Source organism: Lissotriton vulgaris, chromosome 5 (genome assembly GCF_964263255.1).
Source record: "Lissotriton vulgaris chromosome 5, aLisVul1.2, whole genome shotgun sequence".
In the NCBI taxonomy this organism is placed as follows: domain Eukaryota; kingdom Metazoa; phylum Chordata; class Amphibia; order Caudata; family Salamandridae; genus Lissotriton; species Lissotriton vulgaris.
In genome coordinates this window covers 278,101,521-278,120,828 of record NC_141693.1, presented here as the reverse complement: position 1 = coordinate 278,120,828, position 19,308 = coordinate 278,101,521, and the positions used below count along the sequence as shown (strand labels likewise).

At 47.2% G+C, this 19,308-nt stretch overlaps 1 protein-coding gene across 13 annotated transcripts in view; it reads right to left on the bottom strand.

Moving 5' to 3' along the window:
• The window catches only part of RERE (arginine-glutamic acid dipeptide repeats), a 1,284,697-nt gene that overhangs the window by 124,124 nt on the left and 1,141,265 nt on the right, over positions 1-19,308 (bottom strand). For 10 of the 13 annotated variants that reach the window (XM_086921406.1, XM_086921411.1, XM_086921408.1 and 7 more), the window contains one exon: positions 15,629-16,352. In XM_086921406.1, coding sequence (XP_086777532.1) covers positions 15,629-16,352 — 724 coding nt within the window. The remainder of the gene's footprint in view (positions 1-15,628; positions 16,353-19,308) is intronic. The other 3 variants (XM_086921410.1, XM_086921412.1, XM_086921413.1) reach the window with 1 other exon arrangement.

Below are 19,308 nucleotides of genomic sequence, written 5' to 3'. Positions count from 1 at the left end.
TCCGCTCCAGATACGCAGAGCCATGATAGAACTAACACTGGTGCCATGAAACTAGGGCCCTGAAAGGGGATGACCTTAACCCTAGATATCGGTTCGCAGAACAGAGAGGATGGGTGGGTCGGTAAGGAATCTATCACTAACTAATGTCTCTCACAGCTATATCCTTACACAAGTAGTAACCTGTGCATCTGAAAGAGACACGTTAGTGATAGATTCCTTACCTTAGAATAGATACCTCAGCAATACCAACACCGGTGGTGGGTCTGCGAACCAATAATCACACCAGAAAGTCCTAGAGGACAGAACGGCCAAAGAAGCCATCCCACCGGACTTGGCTGTCAAGGCAATAGTGTCTTGCAAACGTGTGCAGCGAGGCCCACGTAGCTGCCTGGCAAATGTCCTGCAAGGGCACTCCTCGGCCCAGGGCAGTGGTAGTCGCCGTGGCCCGAGTGGAATGAGCCCTTAGTCCAACAGGGGGATCCTTTTTAGCCAAGGAATAACACGCCTGGATACACAAGATGATCCACCGCGAGATGGTCCGCTTGTGCACCGCCTTTCCCTTCTTAGCGCCCACGTAACGAACAAAGGGTTGGTCATCCACCCGGAACTGGCGTGTGCGATCCAGATAGTAAGAGAGCGCACGTTTTGGGTCCAGACGGTGGAGCCTCTCTTCCTCTTTCGAGGGATGCGGAGGCGGAAAGAAGGTGGGCAAGGTAATGGACTGCCCGATGTGGAAGGCCGTGACAACCTTGGGCAGGAAAGAGGGTCTCGTCCGCAACACAACCTTGTCCGGATGAACAGAGAGGAAAGGATGTGTAGAAGAAAGAGCCTGGAGCTCACTTACTCTCCTGGCAGAAGTGTTGGCAACCAGGAAAGCAGTCTTCAAAGTAAGAAGACGGAGAGGACAGTTATGGAGCGGCTCAAAGGGAGCACACATTAGGTAGGTAAGTACAAGATTCAAGTTCCACTCGGGCCTCACGAAAGGATCAGGAGGAAACGTGTGTGATGCCCGTCAAAAACCTATTTACAATCGGGGACTTGAAAAAGGAAGGCTGATCAGGCAGCCTTAAGAAGGCTGAAAGGGCAGAAAGGTAGCCCTTGATAATGCCCAGAGCAGAGCCCTGCTGGGCAAGAGAAAGAAGGAAGAGGAGAACCTCAGAAAGGGGTGCAGAGAGTGGATCCACAGCCTTTGCTGTGCACCATGCCACAAATCTGTTCTACCTGCAGGCGTATACCGACTTTGTGGAGGGACGTCTGGCTGCCAGAATGATATTACAGACTTCGGGAGGCAAGTCAAATGGCAAGTCAAATGGCCTCAACTGTCAGACAGGTTCGGGTGGAGGACCGTCCCCTGCTGCTGCGACAGAATGTCCTCCCGAAGAGGCAGACGAATCGGGGGATGGACTGACATGCTGAGTAGCTCGGGATACCAGTATCTTCGTGCCCAGTCCGGAGCCACAAGGATAACCTGGGCCCGGTCGCGCCTGATCTTCTTCAGCACTCTGGGCAGAAGTGGTATAGGCGGAAAGGCGTACAATAGACCGCAACTCCACTCGCGAAGAAAAGCGTCTCCGAGCGAGTGCCGCCTTGGAATTTCCAATGCACAGAACTGATGACATTGCGCGTTCTCTTCTGTGGCAAATATATCTAACCAAGGCTCACCGCACTGCTGAAAGATGCCTTGCGCCACGTCCGAGTTCAGACGCCATTCATGATCCATCATGCACCGACGGCTGAGTTAGTCAGCCCTGGCATTCAGGGAACCTGCCAGGTGTTTAACCACTAGGGTCATGCCCTGATGAATGAATGAATGAATGAAACTTATATAGCGCACGACTTACCCTAGGGCATCTCAGCGCTTGCTTAGGGAACCCGTCCTGGTATTCCCCTGTGAGATAACCCTGGCAGGGTATCCACAAGGTGAAAGCCAGGCATCCCACCGCGAGGGGCCGTTGTGGAGATTAAGCAAGCTATTGCCCAGAGTCGCAGAGTATGAACCCGTGAGTTGAGAAGGCACCGGAGCGAGAATTAACGAGTCCGTGGAATTTTGAGCCCAAGACCTGCCGAGGCAGGGAATTGAACCCTGGTCCCGGGCCGAACTCAAGCTCCAGGTCTGCCGCCTCTAACCCCTGAGCCACACTTCTCCACTGATGTTCCAGCCACTGCCAGGCATAGGGTCCACGACCCCATCCCGCCCTGTTTGTTGCAGTACCACATGGCGGTGGTGTTGTCCGTGAACACCTGCACTACACTCCCCCGGACAGAGGGGAGGAATGCCTTCAGTGCTAGACGAATCGCCTACAGCTCCAAAAAGTTGATATGGAGCTGTGACTCCGCCGGAGACCAGAGACCTCTGATCTCCGCCTCTCCCATGTGACCCCCCCCCAGCCCAGGAGGGACGCGTCCGCAGCCCAGGAGGGGCGCGTCCGTCACAACTACGTGCTCCGGGTGGGGTAGGGAGAGGGATCTGCCACTGACCCAACCGCGGTCCGTGAGCCACCACTGCAACTGTCTTGCAGTGCCCTCTGAGATCAAGACATGGTCGGACAAGTTGCCCTGATGCTGGGCCCACTGAAACTTCAGGTCCCACCGCAGAGCCCGCATCCGCTACCGGGCGTGATGCACCAGAAGGATGCAGGAGGCCATCAGCCCCAGAAGCCGCAGTGTCAACCTGACCGAGACTCAGGATAAAGGCTGAAAGATCGGAATCAGAGCCTGAATATCCCGAACCCGCTGTTCGGGAGGATAAACCCGAAACTGCGCCGAGTCCAGAACCGCTCTGATGAAGAGGAGCTTCTGAGAGGGACACAGGTGTGACTTCGGCCCGTTGATGGAGAACCCCAGCAGGTGCAGAAGATCGGCCGTAGTCTGGAGGTGGCTGACGACTGTCTAGGGCGAGCCCGCCTTCAACAACCAGTCGTCGAGGTAGGGGGAAGACTGACACCCCTAACCTGCGCAGATGGGCTGCGACCACCGCCATCACTTTTGTGAACACCCATGGGGCGCTGGTAAGGCCGAAGGGGAGCACGGTAAATTGAAAGTGCTCGTGGCCTACCGTGAACCGGAGGTAAAGCCGGTGGGCCGGCAGGACCGGGATGTGAAAATAAGCGTCCTGCAAGTCCAACGCTACCATCCAGTCTCCGGGGTCCAGGGCAGCTAAGACCTGAGCCAGAGTCAGCATCTTGAACTTCTCCTTTCGGAGGAAGCCATTGACGTTCCGTAGGTCCAAGATAGGGCGTAGGCCCCCTTTGCCCTTCTTAGGTACCAGAAAGAAGTGGGAGTAACAACCACACCCTACTTCCGGCCCAGGAACCCGCTCAATGGCCCCCTTGGCCAAGAGGGCCGTGACATCCTCTTGCAGAAGTTGCAAGTGATCCCCCGACACGCTGTGGAATTGCGGTGGCATGGCTGGAGGGGTCGCCTCGAAGGGGAGGGAGTAGCCCCTTCGGACGATTTGCAGCACCCACCTGTCCGGCGTGAAAGTGCGCCAGTGGAAGAGGTGATGGCGAACCCTGCCCCCACTGGCGTCACATGGGCCTGAAAGCACGGACTAGGAGGGTTTTGAGGCAGGTGCTGCTGGGGAAGGTGTGGACTGGCCTCGCCGTTGTCCCCGACCGCCGCAACACCGGTTTCCACGGCCGCCACAGCGCTGTTGAACATTCTGCGGCGCGTGGCTGGCAGCACGTGTGGGGGCGCCCCTTCCGTGGCCACAAAAGGAGCGAAAGGCACACGTTTGATGGCGTGGGGCCGAGAGGCCCAAGGTCTTGGCCGTAGCCCTTGAGTCCTTAAAACGCTCAAGCGCATGGTCTGCCTTGTCGCCAAAGAGACGACGGCCATCGAACGGCATGTCCAGAAGAGTGGCCTGGACATCGGCCGAAAAGTAGGCGGAACTCAACCAGGCATGGCGTCGAACCGCCACCGTCGTTGCCATCGCCCTGCCCAGTGAGTCCGTGGTATCCAGCCCCACCGGATGGAATACCGCGCTGCATCTCGACCCTCCGCAAGGGTTTGGGTGAGTTTTGCCCGGGCCTCCTCCGGACATTGTGGCAGCACGTCCGCAACCGTGTCCCACAGGGTGTGGGTGTAGCGGCCCAAGAGGCATGCGGTATTGACTGACCGCAGTCCCAAACTCAGGGACAGGAACACCTTCTTCCCGAACTGTTCATACCTCTTGGATTCCCGATCGGGCGGAGCCGTCGGGAATGCGGTCTGGGAAATGGAGGCCTGGAAGACCAGGCTCTCGGGGGTGGGATGGGTGGACAAAAAGCAAGGGTCGCCCGGGGCCGGGCTGTAGTGTCTGGCCACGTTCCTATCCACAGGCGGACCTGTGGCAGGCTTGGACCAAGTGCCCACAAGAACGTCATACAAGGCCTCATTAAACAGCAGCAGAGGCTCATTGGAGCTTGCCTGCGGTTTAAGAACCTCAGTGAGGAGGCTAGTCCTCACGGTCGCGACAGGGAGCTCAAGATTTAAGGCCTTGGCCGCCCGTGTCAACACTACACTATAAGCAGCTCCCTCCTCCATAGCCACGGTGGGAGGGGAGACAAATCCAGTGTCTGGCGAAGTGTCAAGTCGACTGGCCTCACCAAGCTCATATGTCCAGTCCTGTTGAGACTGGCACTCCCGTGCCAGAGGGTCCTCAGACCCCTCCCAATCACCCTAGTCACCCATCTCCTGCAGTTCAGGGTCAACAGATGGGGCCGTTTCATGGAAATAGAAATCTCCAAATGCCGTCGAGAGTGGCGCCCAGCGGCGCTGCTCCGGCGGCGGAACCGGACCGAGGGTAGGATCGTGGACGGCGTCCATAGCAGGCGCCGGGGGCGACACCCGCAGGGCCGACGCCGGTGAGGTCGACCAGCGACGACCCGGATCCGGAAGCGGATCCAGGGAGGGCCTGCGGCACCAAGACCGAAGTCGCCGGAGGCGCAGAGGCACCCGGCGGCGTCGGAGCCGAAGCACCCGACTCGCTAGGCCCTCCAGCCTGGGCCGTTGGGCTCGGAGGCACCACGGAACCCGGCTGAGGAGGGAGGGACCTCATGGCCATGAGGTACCGCTCGATCTCCTCAGGCGTTGCGTCATGCCCAGGGACCCGAAGGTGTGGGGCAGGTGGCGACGTCTGCGACTTTGTCGGAGCTGCATGGGTGGTGTCATCCGAACCCCCGGCCGCATCGCGCGAGCGTCGGGGTTGTTCGGAGGAACGATGATGTCTCTCCGACCTCTCCTGCCTCTTACCTGAGGACTTGGATCCGGACGACCGATAACCACTCCCGGAGCTGCGAGGGCTCTGACCCCGCGACCGGTCCCTCGACCTCCTGTGGGACCGGGACCTGGAGCGGCGCGGGGCCGACTGTCGGAGCTCCAGTCGCTTGCGGGACCGCTCCCGCCTAGCTTTAGACGTCAGGGCCCGGCAGTCGGAGCAGGTGCGGTCGTCATGGTCGAGGCCTAAACACTTGAGGCACCGGTGATGGGGGTCAGTAACCGACATCTGTCGGTCGCACTTGGAACAGGGTTTAAACCCGGGCATCCCTACCGGCACCGTTGGAGTCGAAGAAATGATCAAAAAGATCAAAAAGTTTAGTCAAAAAAGACTAAGGGGTAGAGCTTCTCTGGATCTGTGCTAGCTGGCGCGGAAAAAAGAAGAACTGACGTCAGCGCGCATGGGCGGCTTCTAAGTACTCAGATGATGTAATTCCGGCGCGAACGACGCCGACGACGGACGCAGAGCCGCGGACGATGCCTGCCGGCGCGCAGGGGTATTGCTACGCAAACATTTTCCGGATCCAGTCTGACGCCTGGGGATATTCTAAGGTAAGGAACCTATCACCAACGTATCTCTTTCAGATCCTGAAATACGTAGCCCTGCATGTCTACGCAAAAGGGTACTGGTATTGATTGCCTTTGAGGCAGTATCTGCAGCATCTTGGGCACAACAAATGGAAGTATTGGTAATATTTTTACCTTCTTGTATGAGTTTATTGGCCCTATTTTTATACTTGTCTGGTAGATGCTGCATTATGGACTCCATCATAATGTGCCTTGTCATATCTTGCCAACAACGCTGGAGTATTGGCAATGCGCCATATCTTAGCTGCCTGTGACGGCGTGCGCTTACCAGAGGCGTCAAGGAGTTTAGATTCCTTATCTGGTGGGGAGGCCTCACCTGATGTCTGTGAATTAGCATGTTTACGTGCATTGGATACCAGTAAAGAATCTAATGGTGCTGGACCTGTAATGTAAACTGGATCTGTAGGGGCAGCTTTGTATTTTTTCTCAATGCGAGGGTTGAGGACCCGAGCCCTGACAGGATCTTTAAATACCTCTGTTGCATGCTTAATGACCCCTTTAAGCATTGGCAAAATGGCAGTGAACCGTTGTGTATTATCAAAAGTGTCCAATAGGAAATCTTCCTCCACAGTATCGGTATGCAAGTCAACCCCATGGTATTGGGCAGCTCTCTGGACTAGTAGGCTAAAACCTATAGTGTCCTCTGGTGGGGAAGGCCTGGAAGGATATGCATCGTCTTGGGGGACGTAAGGCACATCAGGGGTGTTATAATGATCCCATGGGTTGGGTGACTGAGGGGGACTATTGGTCCCTGCTGGATCATGTGCACCTCCACCTGTATCATCAGTCTGGATCCACATCATCATCTGGAAATGTGGATGGTGTAGGTGAATGATGTGTAGGAGGAGGAACAGTTTGGGGAGGTGGTGGAGAAGGGACCCTTAATGGAGAGGTTGCAATGTCTCTCTTCTTTGGAGGAGGAGGAGGTGCAGGCCCCTCTAGTGGTCTCTTCTTGGAGCTAAGAGCTAGTTGGCCAGTCTTAGGATCCTTTACAAGAGTGTTTTTAGTAGGATCTGGTGTAAAAGGTTATTCTGTGTAGGGCAGATCCTTCGGCGTCGAAGTTTTCGGTTCCGGAGGTTTTTTCGGCACAGAGTCGGTAGCTGGTCTAGGGTCTTTTGGCTTAGAAGTGTGACATTTTGAAATGTCTTTTACCGGAACGTGTTTTTTCGGTTCCGGGAGTTTTTTCGGCTCCGAAGTGTGTGAGTCAGGACCTTGAGGCAGTTTTTTTACTCAGCTCCGAGTGCGGTTTTGGTATCGATGAGCCGCTGCCAGTCTTCGGCGCTGAGTGCTTAGGTGTCGGAGCAGCGGCTGGCGTGGTTGAGGAAGATGGCTTCTTCGGTGTCGGTATGGGATCGGCACCGGAAATAGGCTAACTCGAGCCCAAGCCGCCTGAAGGCTTAGTGGGCTTGTTTGCCGGGCCCAAAGGCGGGGCGTGGGAAGCAGTCTCTCGGTGTGCACCCGGGCCTGAAGGTGAGGGTGTGACCGAAGCCTTTTTTGAGGGTGTCCAGGAAGGGTTGGGGTCGACGGTCTTACTTACGACCTGTTGAGCAGGAGTGATGTCCTCGACGTCCGAGTCTTCGGCATCAGAGGAGCTGGCACTTTCTTCGGCGTGCTGGTGTTCTGGCACGTCGACGCCCTCTTCAAAGATGTCGTCGGGAATCGAAGCTGACGAGCGAGCCATTGTTCTTCGAGCTCGCTGGTCCCGAATCGTCTTTGTGGAGCAGAAAGAGGCACAAGCGGAACAGTCTTTGGCCTCTTGCTCCGGTGAGAGGCAAAGGTTGCACACCTCATGTAGATCTGTGTGGGGAAACTTCGACCCACATCGAGGACACTTCTTGAATGGCGTCCTTTCCATGAGCCAGAGTGTAAGGCCTAGGTGGGCCCGAAGGCCTTCGTCGACGACCGGAATCGAAGACTTCGAAGTGGTGAAGAATCGAGTTGATGGAGCGCGATCGAAACAATACCGGCGAACTGGGTGAGGATTGCGCACCGAAGGAAATTTGGTTCCAAACCGGAGTGCAGGAAACACATCCGAGCCCGATGGTGGAAAAAACAGTCTGAGGATGGAGCCGATGCCCATGCGCAATGTGGTCCAAAGGAGAAGTCACCTATCTCGTGTCATCCAAAGAACTTTTCAGGACAACAACAAACTGCAAACATCCGGGCCCAACACTAGGTGGCGATCTATGCACAGTGTGTAATCTGCAGCTCATATGCCTCGAACATACATTTATGTTCATGTAAAACTGGCTGTATATGACTAATATATTTAGAGTACTAACACGACTAATCGCAAAGTCCGAGGAAATTATGGGGTCCCTTGTGTCAAAGATAACAGGGACAGAACCATTATTAGAGCATTAATGAATTTGTCAAGAAAGACCAATTATTTATTCTATCGTGTATATTCAGTTTCCAATAAAAAGATCAAAGGTATTTCAGAGGAATATTTCTTATCTCAATATATTAACTAATACTGAGATGAACATAACTTCACAAAGATGCTAGACTTAATGTCTTAAAGATACAAACGTGCACTAACAGGTTTCAAGTTGGTGAAAGGATAACAAGACTGCTAGAAAAGATCTACATATAGCATAATAGATCCTTTGAGAGATTAACTCCAATATCACGGCTGTAAATCACAGTTATTAGAAAGTACTTACATGTCTCAGCGAAGTTAGTTAAAGGCGGTCATACCGAATTAGATGCGGCCTTGTACGTCATGCATTTCTCATTGACACAGACAGACGCGGACCAGGGAAACCTGGAAGTGTTATTTGTTTAAAGATTGTTCAGTTTAGAACAGTGATTAAAATTTGCCATATTGGAAGGAGAATTATTCTCAGAGAAATCAGATCGTACAACTGAAGAAGTTGGGTAATATCATGGATAATAATTCCCATAGACAATGAATTTTAATGGCAGTAGGGCTCAAATCTTTTTTAGAGCAGCTACTCCAATAAGGATGTTCACAGCGATAGCCTCAGTCAGCCATAACTATGGACAGGAACATTTTCAAAAAGTCATGCGTTATTGAGACTGATGCACTTAGAGCAACATAATTTTAAAAAAGTCAACCTTTAAGGGCATCTTGAGGGACTGTGTCTTTACCTCATTATATATGTTCGACAAAAAACAAATTAAATGCCAGTATAAACAGATGATGGTCATCAAGAATGATGTAATCTTTCTAATTATTTGATTTAAAAAAATTAAATAGTAATCAAAAAGTAAACAGGCAAAGAGAAAGGGAGGAAAGGAAGACATACCTCCACATGTGGTAGACAGAAAATCGAAATGTAGGAAAGAGACGTGAAAGCCAATGAAAAGGTTCATTGATCTAGATGATTCATCAGATATATCCTTATCAACCAGACAGGAAAAAACAATTCCATGTACTAGCTTAACAGTTTCTTCACCCCCCAAAAAATGTGTGATTTGCTTGGAATTACTATAATAATGTTACATAGAGAAAATACAGATTTTTAAACAGTTTTATTTATATATATGCTGTACATATCTGTCCAATCTTATCTTAACAAGTCAAAATCACAGTGATGTCAACTAATTCTGAAAAAACTTTATTGCTAATCATAGTATGAACGATAGTATTACAGGATCAACTACAAGAAACACCTGAATCTATAACCGTGAAAAGTATATACTGAATTTATTCAAATGCATGTGCTGTATATCGATACATACCTTCCTATTTAGGATGTTATAATAAAGAAAGTGTTTGCCATTCAACAGAGATTTTTAGGCCTTTTCTAACACGGTCTGTTTTACAAGTGCATTTATTTTCTTTCATTGTCAAGGCACGATCTATATTTGGGGGATCTGATGATTGATGTTGATTTTGCACCATCAATCATCCACCTTTTGATGTCCTTCTAAGTGTGTTTAAGTAGTATATGATGTTCAACCATTGGTGCATGATCAACTCTGCTTCTGATCCTAGATTTGTGTTGAAGAATACGGTTTCTTATCGGCCGAGTTGTTTTACCAATGCATGGAAGACCACACAGACACTTAACGCAATGATTAACATTACATGTCTTGCAGCTATAGAAGGAACAGAAAATTGTTGATCATTAATCACAAAGGTCTTTTCTATTATCTTGGTAGTGTTGCATGCTACACAGTTATTGCACTTATAATGTCCAACAATTGGTGCAATTTGAAGCATTTGTTGAACACTTGGTAAAGTTGGCTCAACATAAGCTCAAACCAATTTATCTCCGAGAGTAAGGCCTCTTCTGAAAGCAAAAAGTGTTTTTTCACAGAAGACTATCACCTGAAAGTAAATTCCAATTTTCACATACAATTATTTTTAACTTGTTTGACAATGTGCCAAATGTAGACACACAAATCAAACGGGATGGCTCAGGTCTTGTTTTAATATCCAAAGGAGCTTCTTAGTTGTTAAACCAGGCTCTTTTAAATGAACTTTGTAGAAGTCTAGATGGATAACCACTACTTGAACTCTCTCTGTAAGCTTTTTGGCCCCACAGAAGTAATCATCTTTTTTGGCACAGTTTATTCTCAGACATAGAAATTGCCCAAAAAGCAAGTTATCTTTCAAATCCTATGGGTGGTGGCTGTTGAATTTTAATGTGTTTCTTGCTGTAGGCTTTGTATAGAGAGTGGTATACAGCTTGTTTTCTTCTGCAATACTAAGATTCATACCATGATTAGGAATAAAGGTTTTTCAGAATTAGTAGACAGCACTGTGATTTTTTGAATTGTTAAGATTGGACAGTTCTGCACACCATATATATACATATATGTTTCCACAAACGTGTCCCGCCTTGAAGAACATGAAAAAACTGTAAAAAAACAAAAACTTTTTTCTTTATGTAACATTATCATAGTAATTACCAGCGAATTACAAGTATTATTGTTTTTGGCGAAGAAACTGTTAATCTTGTACAAGGTATTGTAGTTTCCTGTCTGATAGAGAAGGATATATCTGATGAATCATCCAGATCAATGAACTTTTTCATTGGCTCTCTCATACATTTTCTACATCTGGGTTTACTATCTACCTCATGTGGCGGTATATGTCTTTTACTCCCTTTATTTGCATTTCTACATTTTGATTACTATTTCATTTTTTGTATCAAATAATTACAAAGATGGTCATCATGATGTCTACTTCATAATTATTTGCTACAAAAAATGAAATAGTAATCAAAACTTAAAAATGCAAAGGAAGGGAGTAAAAGACATATACCGCCACATGTGGTAGATAGGAAACCCTGATGACATCATTCATGATGACCATCATTATAATCTGTTTAGACTGGCATTTAATTCTTTTTTCATAGAATATATATAATGAGATAAAGACACACAGTGCCTACAAGGCCGCGTCTAATTAGCTGTGACAGCCTTCGACTAACTTCTTTGAGACATGTAAGTACTTTCTAAAAACCATGATTTACAGCCATGATATTGGAGTTAATCTCTCCAAGGATTAATTAGGCTATATATAGATATTTTCTAGCAGTCATGCTGTTATTCTTTCACCAACTTAATCTATGTTGGCTCACGTTTGTGTCTTTAAGACATTAAGTCGAGCGTCTTTGTGAAGTTATGTTCATCTCAGTATTATTCTATCGAGATAAATATTCCTCTGAAATGCCCTGCATTTTTTAACTGGAAACTGAATATACACCATCGAATAAATAATTTGCCTTTGACATATTCATTAATGCCCAAATAACAGTTCTGTCCCGGTTATCTTTGACACAAAGGACCCGACAATTCCTTCTGACTTCACGATTAGTCGTGTGCGTACTCTAAACATAGGGGTCATTTACAGCGAGTTTTATAGGACCACAAATCTTTTTTTTTTACTGATTTATTGTGTGATTCTTTTCCTAGTTCTTTAGGTATCAGTGACTCCTTTGGAACAATTCTTCACAGCTCATCTGTCTATTTTGGGACTATTAAGTGAGCGACTTTTTATTCATGCATGGCTATGTAACAAGTATCACCCATTGATATTTTGGTGAAAAGCGATTCTCTTTTTTTTTAAATTTCCGCATGCACCTTTTCTAACAATAGAGATGGTCTTAAATTTGGGTTTTCTTTATACACGCTATTTCCCGCATGTTTATTATTATTCTATCTTACCACGGCAAGTGTTTGTGTATATTTTGTTTAGGTGATGTCCAATTCATGTTTAGTTTGTTGAAAATATATTTGTTATATTATATATATATTTTTAATATCTCATAAGAGGAGGGGTCTTTACCATACTCTTAAAAAATCTACAGTCCTGAAGATGGTCTCATTGACTTACAGCTACAGAGACCGAAACAATGAGGTAATGACCAATTTCCTTTGAAAATGTATTAACAAATGTGCTATTTGTAACACAGTTTCAAATATTGTATATAGGATTTGGGCACATTGACTAATGGGCCTTCAAAATCTGTAAAATGCATTTATAACTGCTGTCAATGTGTTGCATGGGAATATTTGTTTTTGGGACCCCTTTGTATATACATTATAAACTAAATACATTTTAGAATATAAAGTATGAATCTACACCTGCTTTTTTAAATCTTCTGTACTTAATACTTTTCTTCCTTTTGGATTGAATTCTGAATAACTGTGAATTTAATTTTGGCATCATTTGACATTGAATTTGGAAAAATCAGAAATCAATTCTTGGTGTGTCATAGGGAGTTAATTGGGATTATCATGCTACTGTAAGGAGTATGAGGTTGCGTCATGAAAACAAGAGCACCCAGAGCAGATTTGTGCAATCATGCTACCGGTCTATTTACAAGTGAGCAAGAGCAAGGTTTATCCCAGATGCCCAAGGGTGTCAGTGGGGGCTTTGTTGAATTGCAGCAAGGGTTCAGATGAGGTCTTCCTAGGCGTCAAAACTTTAGTGAGGACATTGGTATTCACCTCAACAGATGGCAACTGTAAAGCAAATAAGGCAGTCTCTACCGTTGAAGGGCCAGGGGGAGGACCCAGCCCTCTGTCAGGGGAAGTGTCCAATCCACTGACATCTGGGAAACCCAACTAGAAATTTTCATTGTATTGTAGGAGAAATTCATCTCCATCCGCTCCACTGTCACCAAAGGCTGGATGGTTTTGGTCATAGCCCAATCCAAAAGTTGTTGGGAGTACTAGCGGAAAGCTCCTAGGAAAAAGTGCTGTTTTGTATGACTCAGTCAACTGGGGCCAGTTGTGTTGCAACTGCTCCAGAATGAAACCTTGACAAAAATCACAACTCAGTTTGGGGGTAGACACAGCAATAGGATCAGTGGTGTTCTCCGTCAGTGGGGCGACATCGAGGTGGCAGGAAAAGACGTGGATTGTGGTGCCAGACTTTTAGCCTGGATCAGAAGGCACAGAGGATGGATCTGCAAGTGGTAACCTGACTGGAGGCTTCTGAGGATCTGTGGCACCTGAAGTCAGGACAGAGGGAGGTGTGGCAGGGTGCCAAAGATTCACAAGATGGCTTTTTTGAAAGTTTTAATCTGTGACATTGCAGCGAGCCCTCGAAATGCAAAGTACATCAGGATCAGTAGTGGAATTGGCACCATGGAGTAGGACTACAAGCTGAATCAAGGGGCAACCTGACGTACTCTGGACTTCTCAGAGGGAGCGTGGTGAGAATAGGACAAGTCCCATAAGGCCTTCTTAAACAACTTCTTGTACTTCAACATGCCAGAACACTTGGACGTGAAACCAACCAGTTGCAGGAGAAGTCAGAGCGAAACGGGTCTGTGCTCTCGACTTCAAGTGGTATTAAAGTGACTTCCTGCTGTGCTTGGTGATCTATATCATTACCACGGATCACCCTGAAATGCATAAGTTCGCACTAATCTCAAGATGTGAGGTCGTAACCCAAACATCACATACAAAGCTCATTGGAATCTGTTACACACTTCTGCTTGTAACAGCATCTATAAAGTTTAAACTCTGTAGTTTTAGGAGGGAACATGTTCCGTTGAACGCTGGAAAAAAGAATTCTGAGAAAAAAACAGCCCACTGAGGAGGAAAAGTAGAGAGCTAGCTCTGGGTCTGCATACAAAGGAGCGGAAAGGAAGCAACTGACGTCAGTGCACTTCGGTGGGACTTAATGCAGCTCCTGCTGTCCCTTCCTTGGCTACGGAGAACAATCTTCCGGATATGCTCTGGCATCTGAGGAAATTCTAAAGTGTAGAAATCTGTGGTTAGAAGCATCCACCAGAACTACAGTACTATGGTTCTGTGCCTCATATGACCAACTAGAGAAGAGACACAGTCTATGTACCTGTGCTTCCTACGAGGTACAGTGGTGTAAGATACATACCTATGATTTTCTGTATTTCCTGTATGAGCTTTGTGGGACAGTGCTTCCTGTTCACCAAACTATTTTAATGATCAAATCAGAGAATGGTGTGTATCAATAAACCCCCTGTGCTGCCTATCTCGAGGCGGAAAGAACAGTTATTGTCCTTTCACTTCTGGAAACAGTTCAACAGGGAGCATGAACAGGTATTAGGGTGAGAAGTAATACATATCACTCTTCTGGCAAAATATCAGATACATGATCCTGCAGTTTTCTGGACTATGATAATTTGTTCTTATTGGTTTATCGCCTCTGCTCTCTGAACTGTGTAACGATTATCCTTCCTCTCTGGTCACTATTTTAGCCTGTATTTTTTACCTTATAGGATATTATTGTTACTATTGCTCCGCTCTCTGTATACATGTAAAGCACTCTGATAACCGCAAGGGTCATATTCGCGCTCTACAAAACTATCAAAATAAATAAATAAAATAAATCATAGGCTTGAAACTCAAGTCACTTCAAAAACCGGTCCCACAGTGATTCCACCAAAGCTCCCTCTTTGACAGTTCGGACAATTCATGCTGTGGTCAGACTGGCATTTCTAAAGGAGAAAACAAATGGTTATAAAAATGCCTGCATGTGTGCTACAAGACAGCAGTAAATCTACTATCATCCTTTACTTCTAAGCTGCTGTCAATTCTCCCATCGACCTATAGGGTCAACCTCGCGATCTAATAATGTCAGTCATGCTAGTTTTAAATTCTTGCAGAGGTGCACAGAAAGAGGATGAGTGAAGGACACGAGATACTGAGAAATTCAGTAACACATTTGGCAAATCCAGAGGGAGCAGAAGAAACATTTTTAAATCGCTGGACTGCACAAATGATCAAGTAGATGTCCTAACTGCAGGGAAAACAGCTTTGTGCCACCACAATACTAAAGCAAAATCGGATATTAACCAGTTCTAAACCCACTTGCATGCCACCCCAGAACATTAAGAACATGCATTAAACAATTTCCTATCATTAGGCATCCAGATTGTGTGCACATGCTTACCTGTTCCAGAGGAGTAAAACATCCTAATCAAATATGTTACAATGCCCAATCATCCCCATAAAAGCATCATTTTATGAAACATTTTTTCCCCATAAATGCATCATTTTATGAAACATTTTTTACAGTGTGAAGGAGAAACCCATTACCAAGCATGTGGCTTAGGTGGGATAATTGGAGGGCCAAAGTCCCCAACTGAATTGCAAAGGCCCTGACAGACGGACATTTGATTGAGCGGACCATACATGAAGAGTGATGCGAGCCCTCAAATCAAGCCTCCTGCCATAGAAATGGCACTGCCAAGCCTGGGCAGTGCAGGCACCATACTACAAAGGTGCTGCCCATGGCCTGAACAATGGCTGACTTGACCACCCCTTCCAACCGCCCTCCGCAAACAGCTGAGATGAGCGGTTGAGAGCTCACCTTGGTGTAGTGGGTCCTGCTGATGCAGGTGTAGGTGTGAGTGTATGTGCGAGTGCTGGTGATGATGAGGAGTGACGTTGAACATCTGTAGCCGCGCCAACGGATCGTTGGACAACGACGCCATCCGCTCGGCATGGATCCGCTCAGCCGCCAGTCTCTCGGGATAGCTCATGTCAGGCCGCAGCTGAGGGCCTGCCAGTGTGAGTCTCTCCCGCTCCAAGGGGTTCAGACCCGGATGGAAGGAAGCAAAGGGATGATGACCTGGAGATGGGGCCATGGCGAGCGCTCCATGTCGGGCGAAGTGTTCCATGGGGTTGGCAGCAGGATGGAGCTGGTCCAACTCTGGGGGTTTCACCTCGAAGCCGGGCTTCATCCTCTCTCGTAACTCCCTTTCTCGTAGCTCTCGTTCTCTCAGTTCACGCTCCCTGAGCTCTCTCTCTCGCATACTGGGGTCCATGTTGTAGAGACCAGGCATGTGATAAGCCAAAAGAGGATCATTGGGGTTCAGAGAAACGAAAAAAGGGTGGTTGCGGTTGGTAGGAGACATGACATGGGGGCGGGCATACTCGCTTAGCGTCCGTAGGGCAGGGGTATCTGGTCCAATATAAGGTGGGACAGCAGCAATGGTCGTTGGTGGTGGCTCAAAGGAAGGCCTGATATGAGCTGATGTGCCATGCTGCCCGTCACCAAGGCGTCCTTCATGAGAGGAGCTGGATGCTTTCTGCTGTGAAGAAAATAAAGATGCATGAGGGTGGAAGGTTGGTGCAAGTTCAACTAAGGACAAAAGGACAAAGTCCACAAACACATGGAAATATAAACTTAGATTGCATAGAGCTCTTTGTGAAAAGGCACAGTACCAGCCAACTAAGAAATATCAATGCAACTTGTTCCAAGGTACCAGTTTCTGTGTGTATAAATGATCTTAAAAACCAATGACTCTAGACATCAGATTTTCAACATATGTCCAGGACAACATGATTCAAACCAGTTTATAAAGATATCTCGATAAACTAGCTTTGTGTACAATTAATCTGAATTGAACCCATTTAAATAGCATTACTAATCCTTAAAATCTGGTTGGACAACTTGTTACGACAAGGGGTTAAAAGCATCTCCACAATAATTAGATTATCCTGTTATGTGTCACCAAAGCAAGATGAGCAATAAGTGTCACCTTAAATACACTCTATTAAAATTACATATAGGTATGCAATATATGAAGAGCAGACGCATGGTGTATATTAACAGGAAATTAGCACAAGGCCAAGATGGCGCCTCAGAGAGGTGCAAAGCTCCAAATGCAGCATGGGGCCTTCATTATCGGCAAGAAACCTGCCTGCATAAGCTTGGACAAAATCCTCCAAGTGCAGATAAAACCACCCCTATTTGGTGGCCTGCAAGCAGGCTGGCCTATTGGGGCGAAATGTCTGTAGGTACCTCTAGCCGTGGGACCTAACTGGAAGTTGAGTCAGCTTGATCGACCTGGCTCCTGAATCTGGTGTGTGGCAGGGCAGTACCTGTTACTAAAGGCTGGGAGTAAGATCAGCGTTCACAAAGGAGACAGGAGGTACAGTGAGGGATGAATAAGCCCCTCCTCCTGTCCTGCTCACTTCTTGAAGCAGCCAGATGGCTAATGGTGCAGAGTCCAGCACGAGAGGACCAGAGTTTGCGAGCGAAGGCAAGGCGCCGGCACAAGGCCTGCGGAGAAACCCTGCGAATCCATCAATATTCAAAATGGGAACGTATATCTGGTATTGCAGATACAGTGGTGCTGTTGACTACTCCACCCAGACAAAGCAAGGAGAATTTTAAAGCAGGCAGAGTTTACCAATAGGAGGGGGAAAAACACTACACAAGGCATTAAGATGGCATTAAGTTGAACAGACAAATGCATGGGGAGAGGGTGGTGTACAGATTTTACAGAGACTGTTGTAGGCAAGCATAGGATGCAGCAGGTCTCGAAACCGAAGGTTGCTCCCCACATTAGTCCCGATTATGGTCAATTAATTAACTGATGTACATTGTTGAGCTGGGGCGTTAGTACATTGAGTGGCTTGCTTTGCTCAGCAGTTTTCTTTCCCCTAAAAGGACAACGGTGGGGGGTGAATTTTTATGTGACCTACACATAGTGTCTTTGTGCGAGGGGCATGTATTTTAATTGTATACATAATACTGTTAAGGACAGACAGTCCTCCACTTCCTGACACTGAGCAGATAAGAATGTCAAATAACTCCTAAAAATGAACTAAAAATAAACGCCTACATGATGCATGTAGGATCGTGCCCTACAGAATACTAATTTTATACCCCGTCCATCAGGGACACAAGAATAGATCTGATGAATAGATCTAAGCACTTTTGTCAGAGAGCAGTTGGCATAATATTTGGTTTGTATTCTTTCTTACCATAAGCCTCTCAAGATGGTGATAAAGAAGGGTAGGAGCATGGCCTGGATCCCAATACGGGGGCTCTGCACTGAAGCACGGTATTGTGCTCCTTTCAAAGAGACCTTAGGTGACCATATCATGCATTACCTCACAAAGAATGAGGGGTATGACAGATAGAATCATCGAATGTCTTTAAGGCAGTCATTTATGGTCACTGTATTTAAACCACCTGGGGCGTTAGGATTATGTTACACAAGGAAATGTTGGTCGCACAACTTGACATTTATCAAGCTGAAACTCTAGTGGTTACACAATCTGCCGCTGTACAACAGCTTCACAGTTTATTTATTTATTTATTCAAAGTTTTATATAGCGCGAACAAGATCCTTACAGATATCAGAGCGCTTCACAATGACATGGTTGGGGCAGTAGGAATGAACAGGGGTAATGGGAGCAATGTAGTAGTCACTAACATGAAAGGATAATAATAACATACATAAAACATATCAATATACAGTCAGGTAACATATCAATATACAGTCAGGTAAACAGGTAGTATAAGACGGCACAAGTCATTGATCCCACTACAGAGGTGTTCAGGTACACTTTGGGTGTGTGGAAGGCTTATACCAGTGTTTTAGTATAGAGAGAGCACTGAGTGGGGGCAACCGGGAGGGTGAATCAGTGACCCAACGTGTATCATATATTGTAAGAAAGTAGCGTAGTAGTGTCTCCATCACGTAGAGGTATAGTGCCAAAGGACAAGGTGAGTATTGACACAAGGCAATGCAGATTCTCTGATCCAGCACCTATAAGGTTCAGGAGATCTTGGCCAGAAGGATGGTTTTCACCTCTTTCTTGAAGAGTGCAGTGGAGGAGATACGCCTGGTTTCAGGAGGGAGCGCATTCCAGATCCTGGGTGCCATTCCTGAGAAGGAGCGCTTATAAGTTTTCTCTTTCCGGAATCTACGGGGTTTCAGGAGTAGATTTTTTGAGCTTCTATTGGATCTCGAACCTCCTGATATAGACAACTTTTGCGCGAGGTAGTTGGGTGCATTGTGGTGCACGGCCGCGTGTGTCATAACTGCAATTTTTAGTTGTATTCTGGCTTCAAAAGGCAGCCATTTTAGGGACTTTAAGTCTGGGGAAATATGCGAATGTTTTCTTGAGCCAGTAATGAGTCTTGCGGCATCGTTCAGGGAGGCTCTTAAGGGTGCTGTTGTGGATAGCGGGAGTCCGCTGAGGGCCACAATTCCGTAGTCTATTCGAGGGATGACTAACGCTTGTACAGCA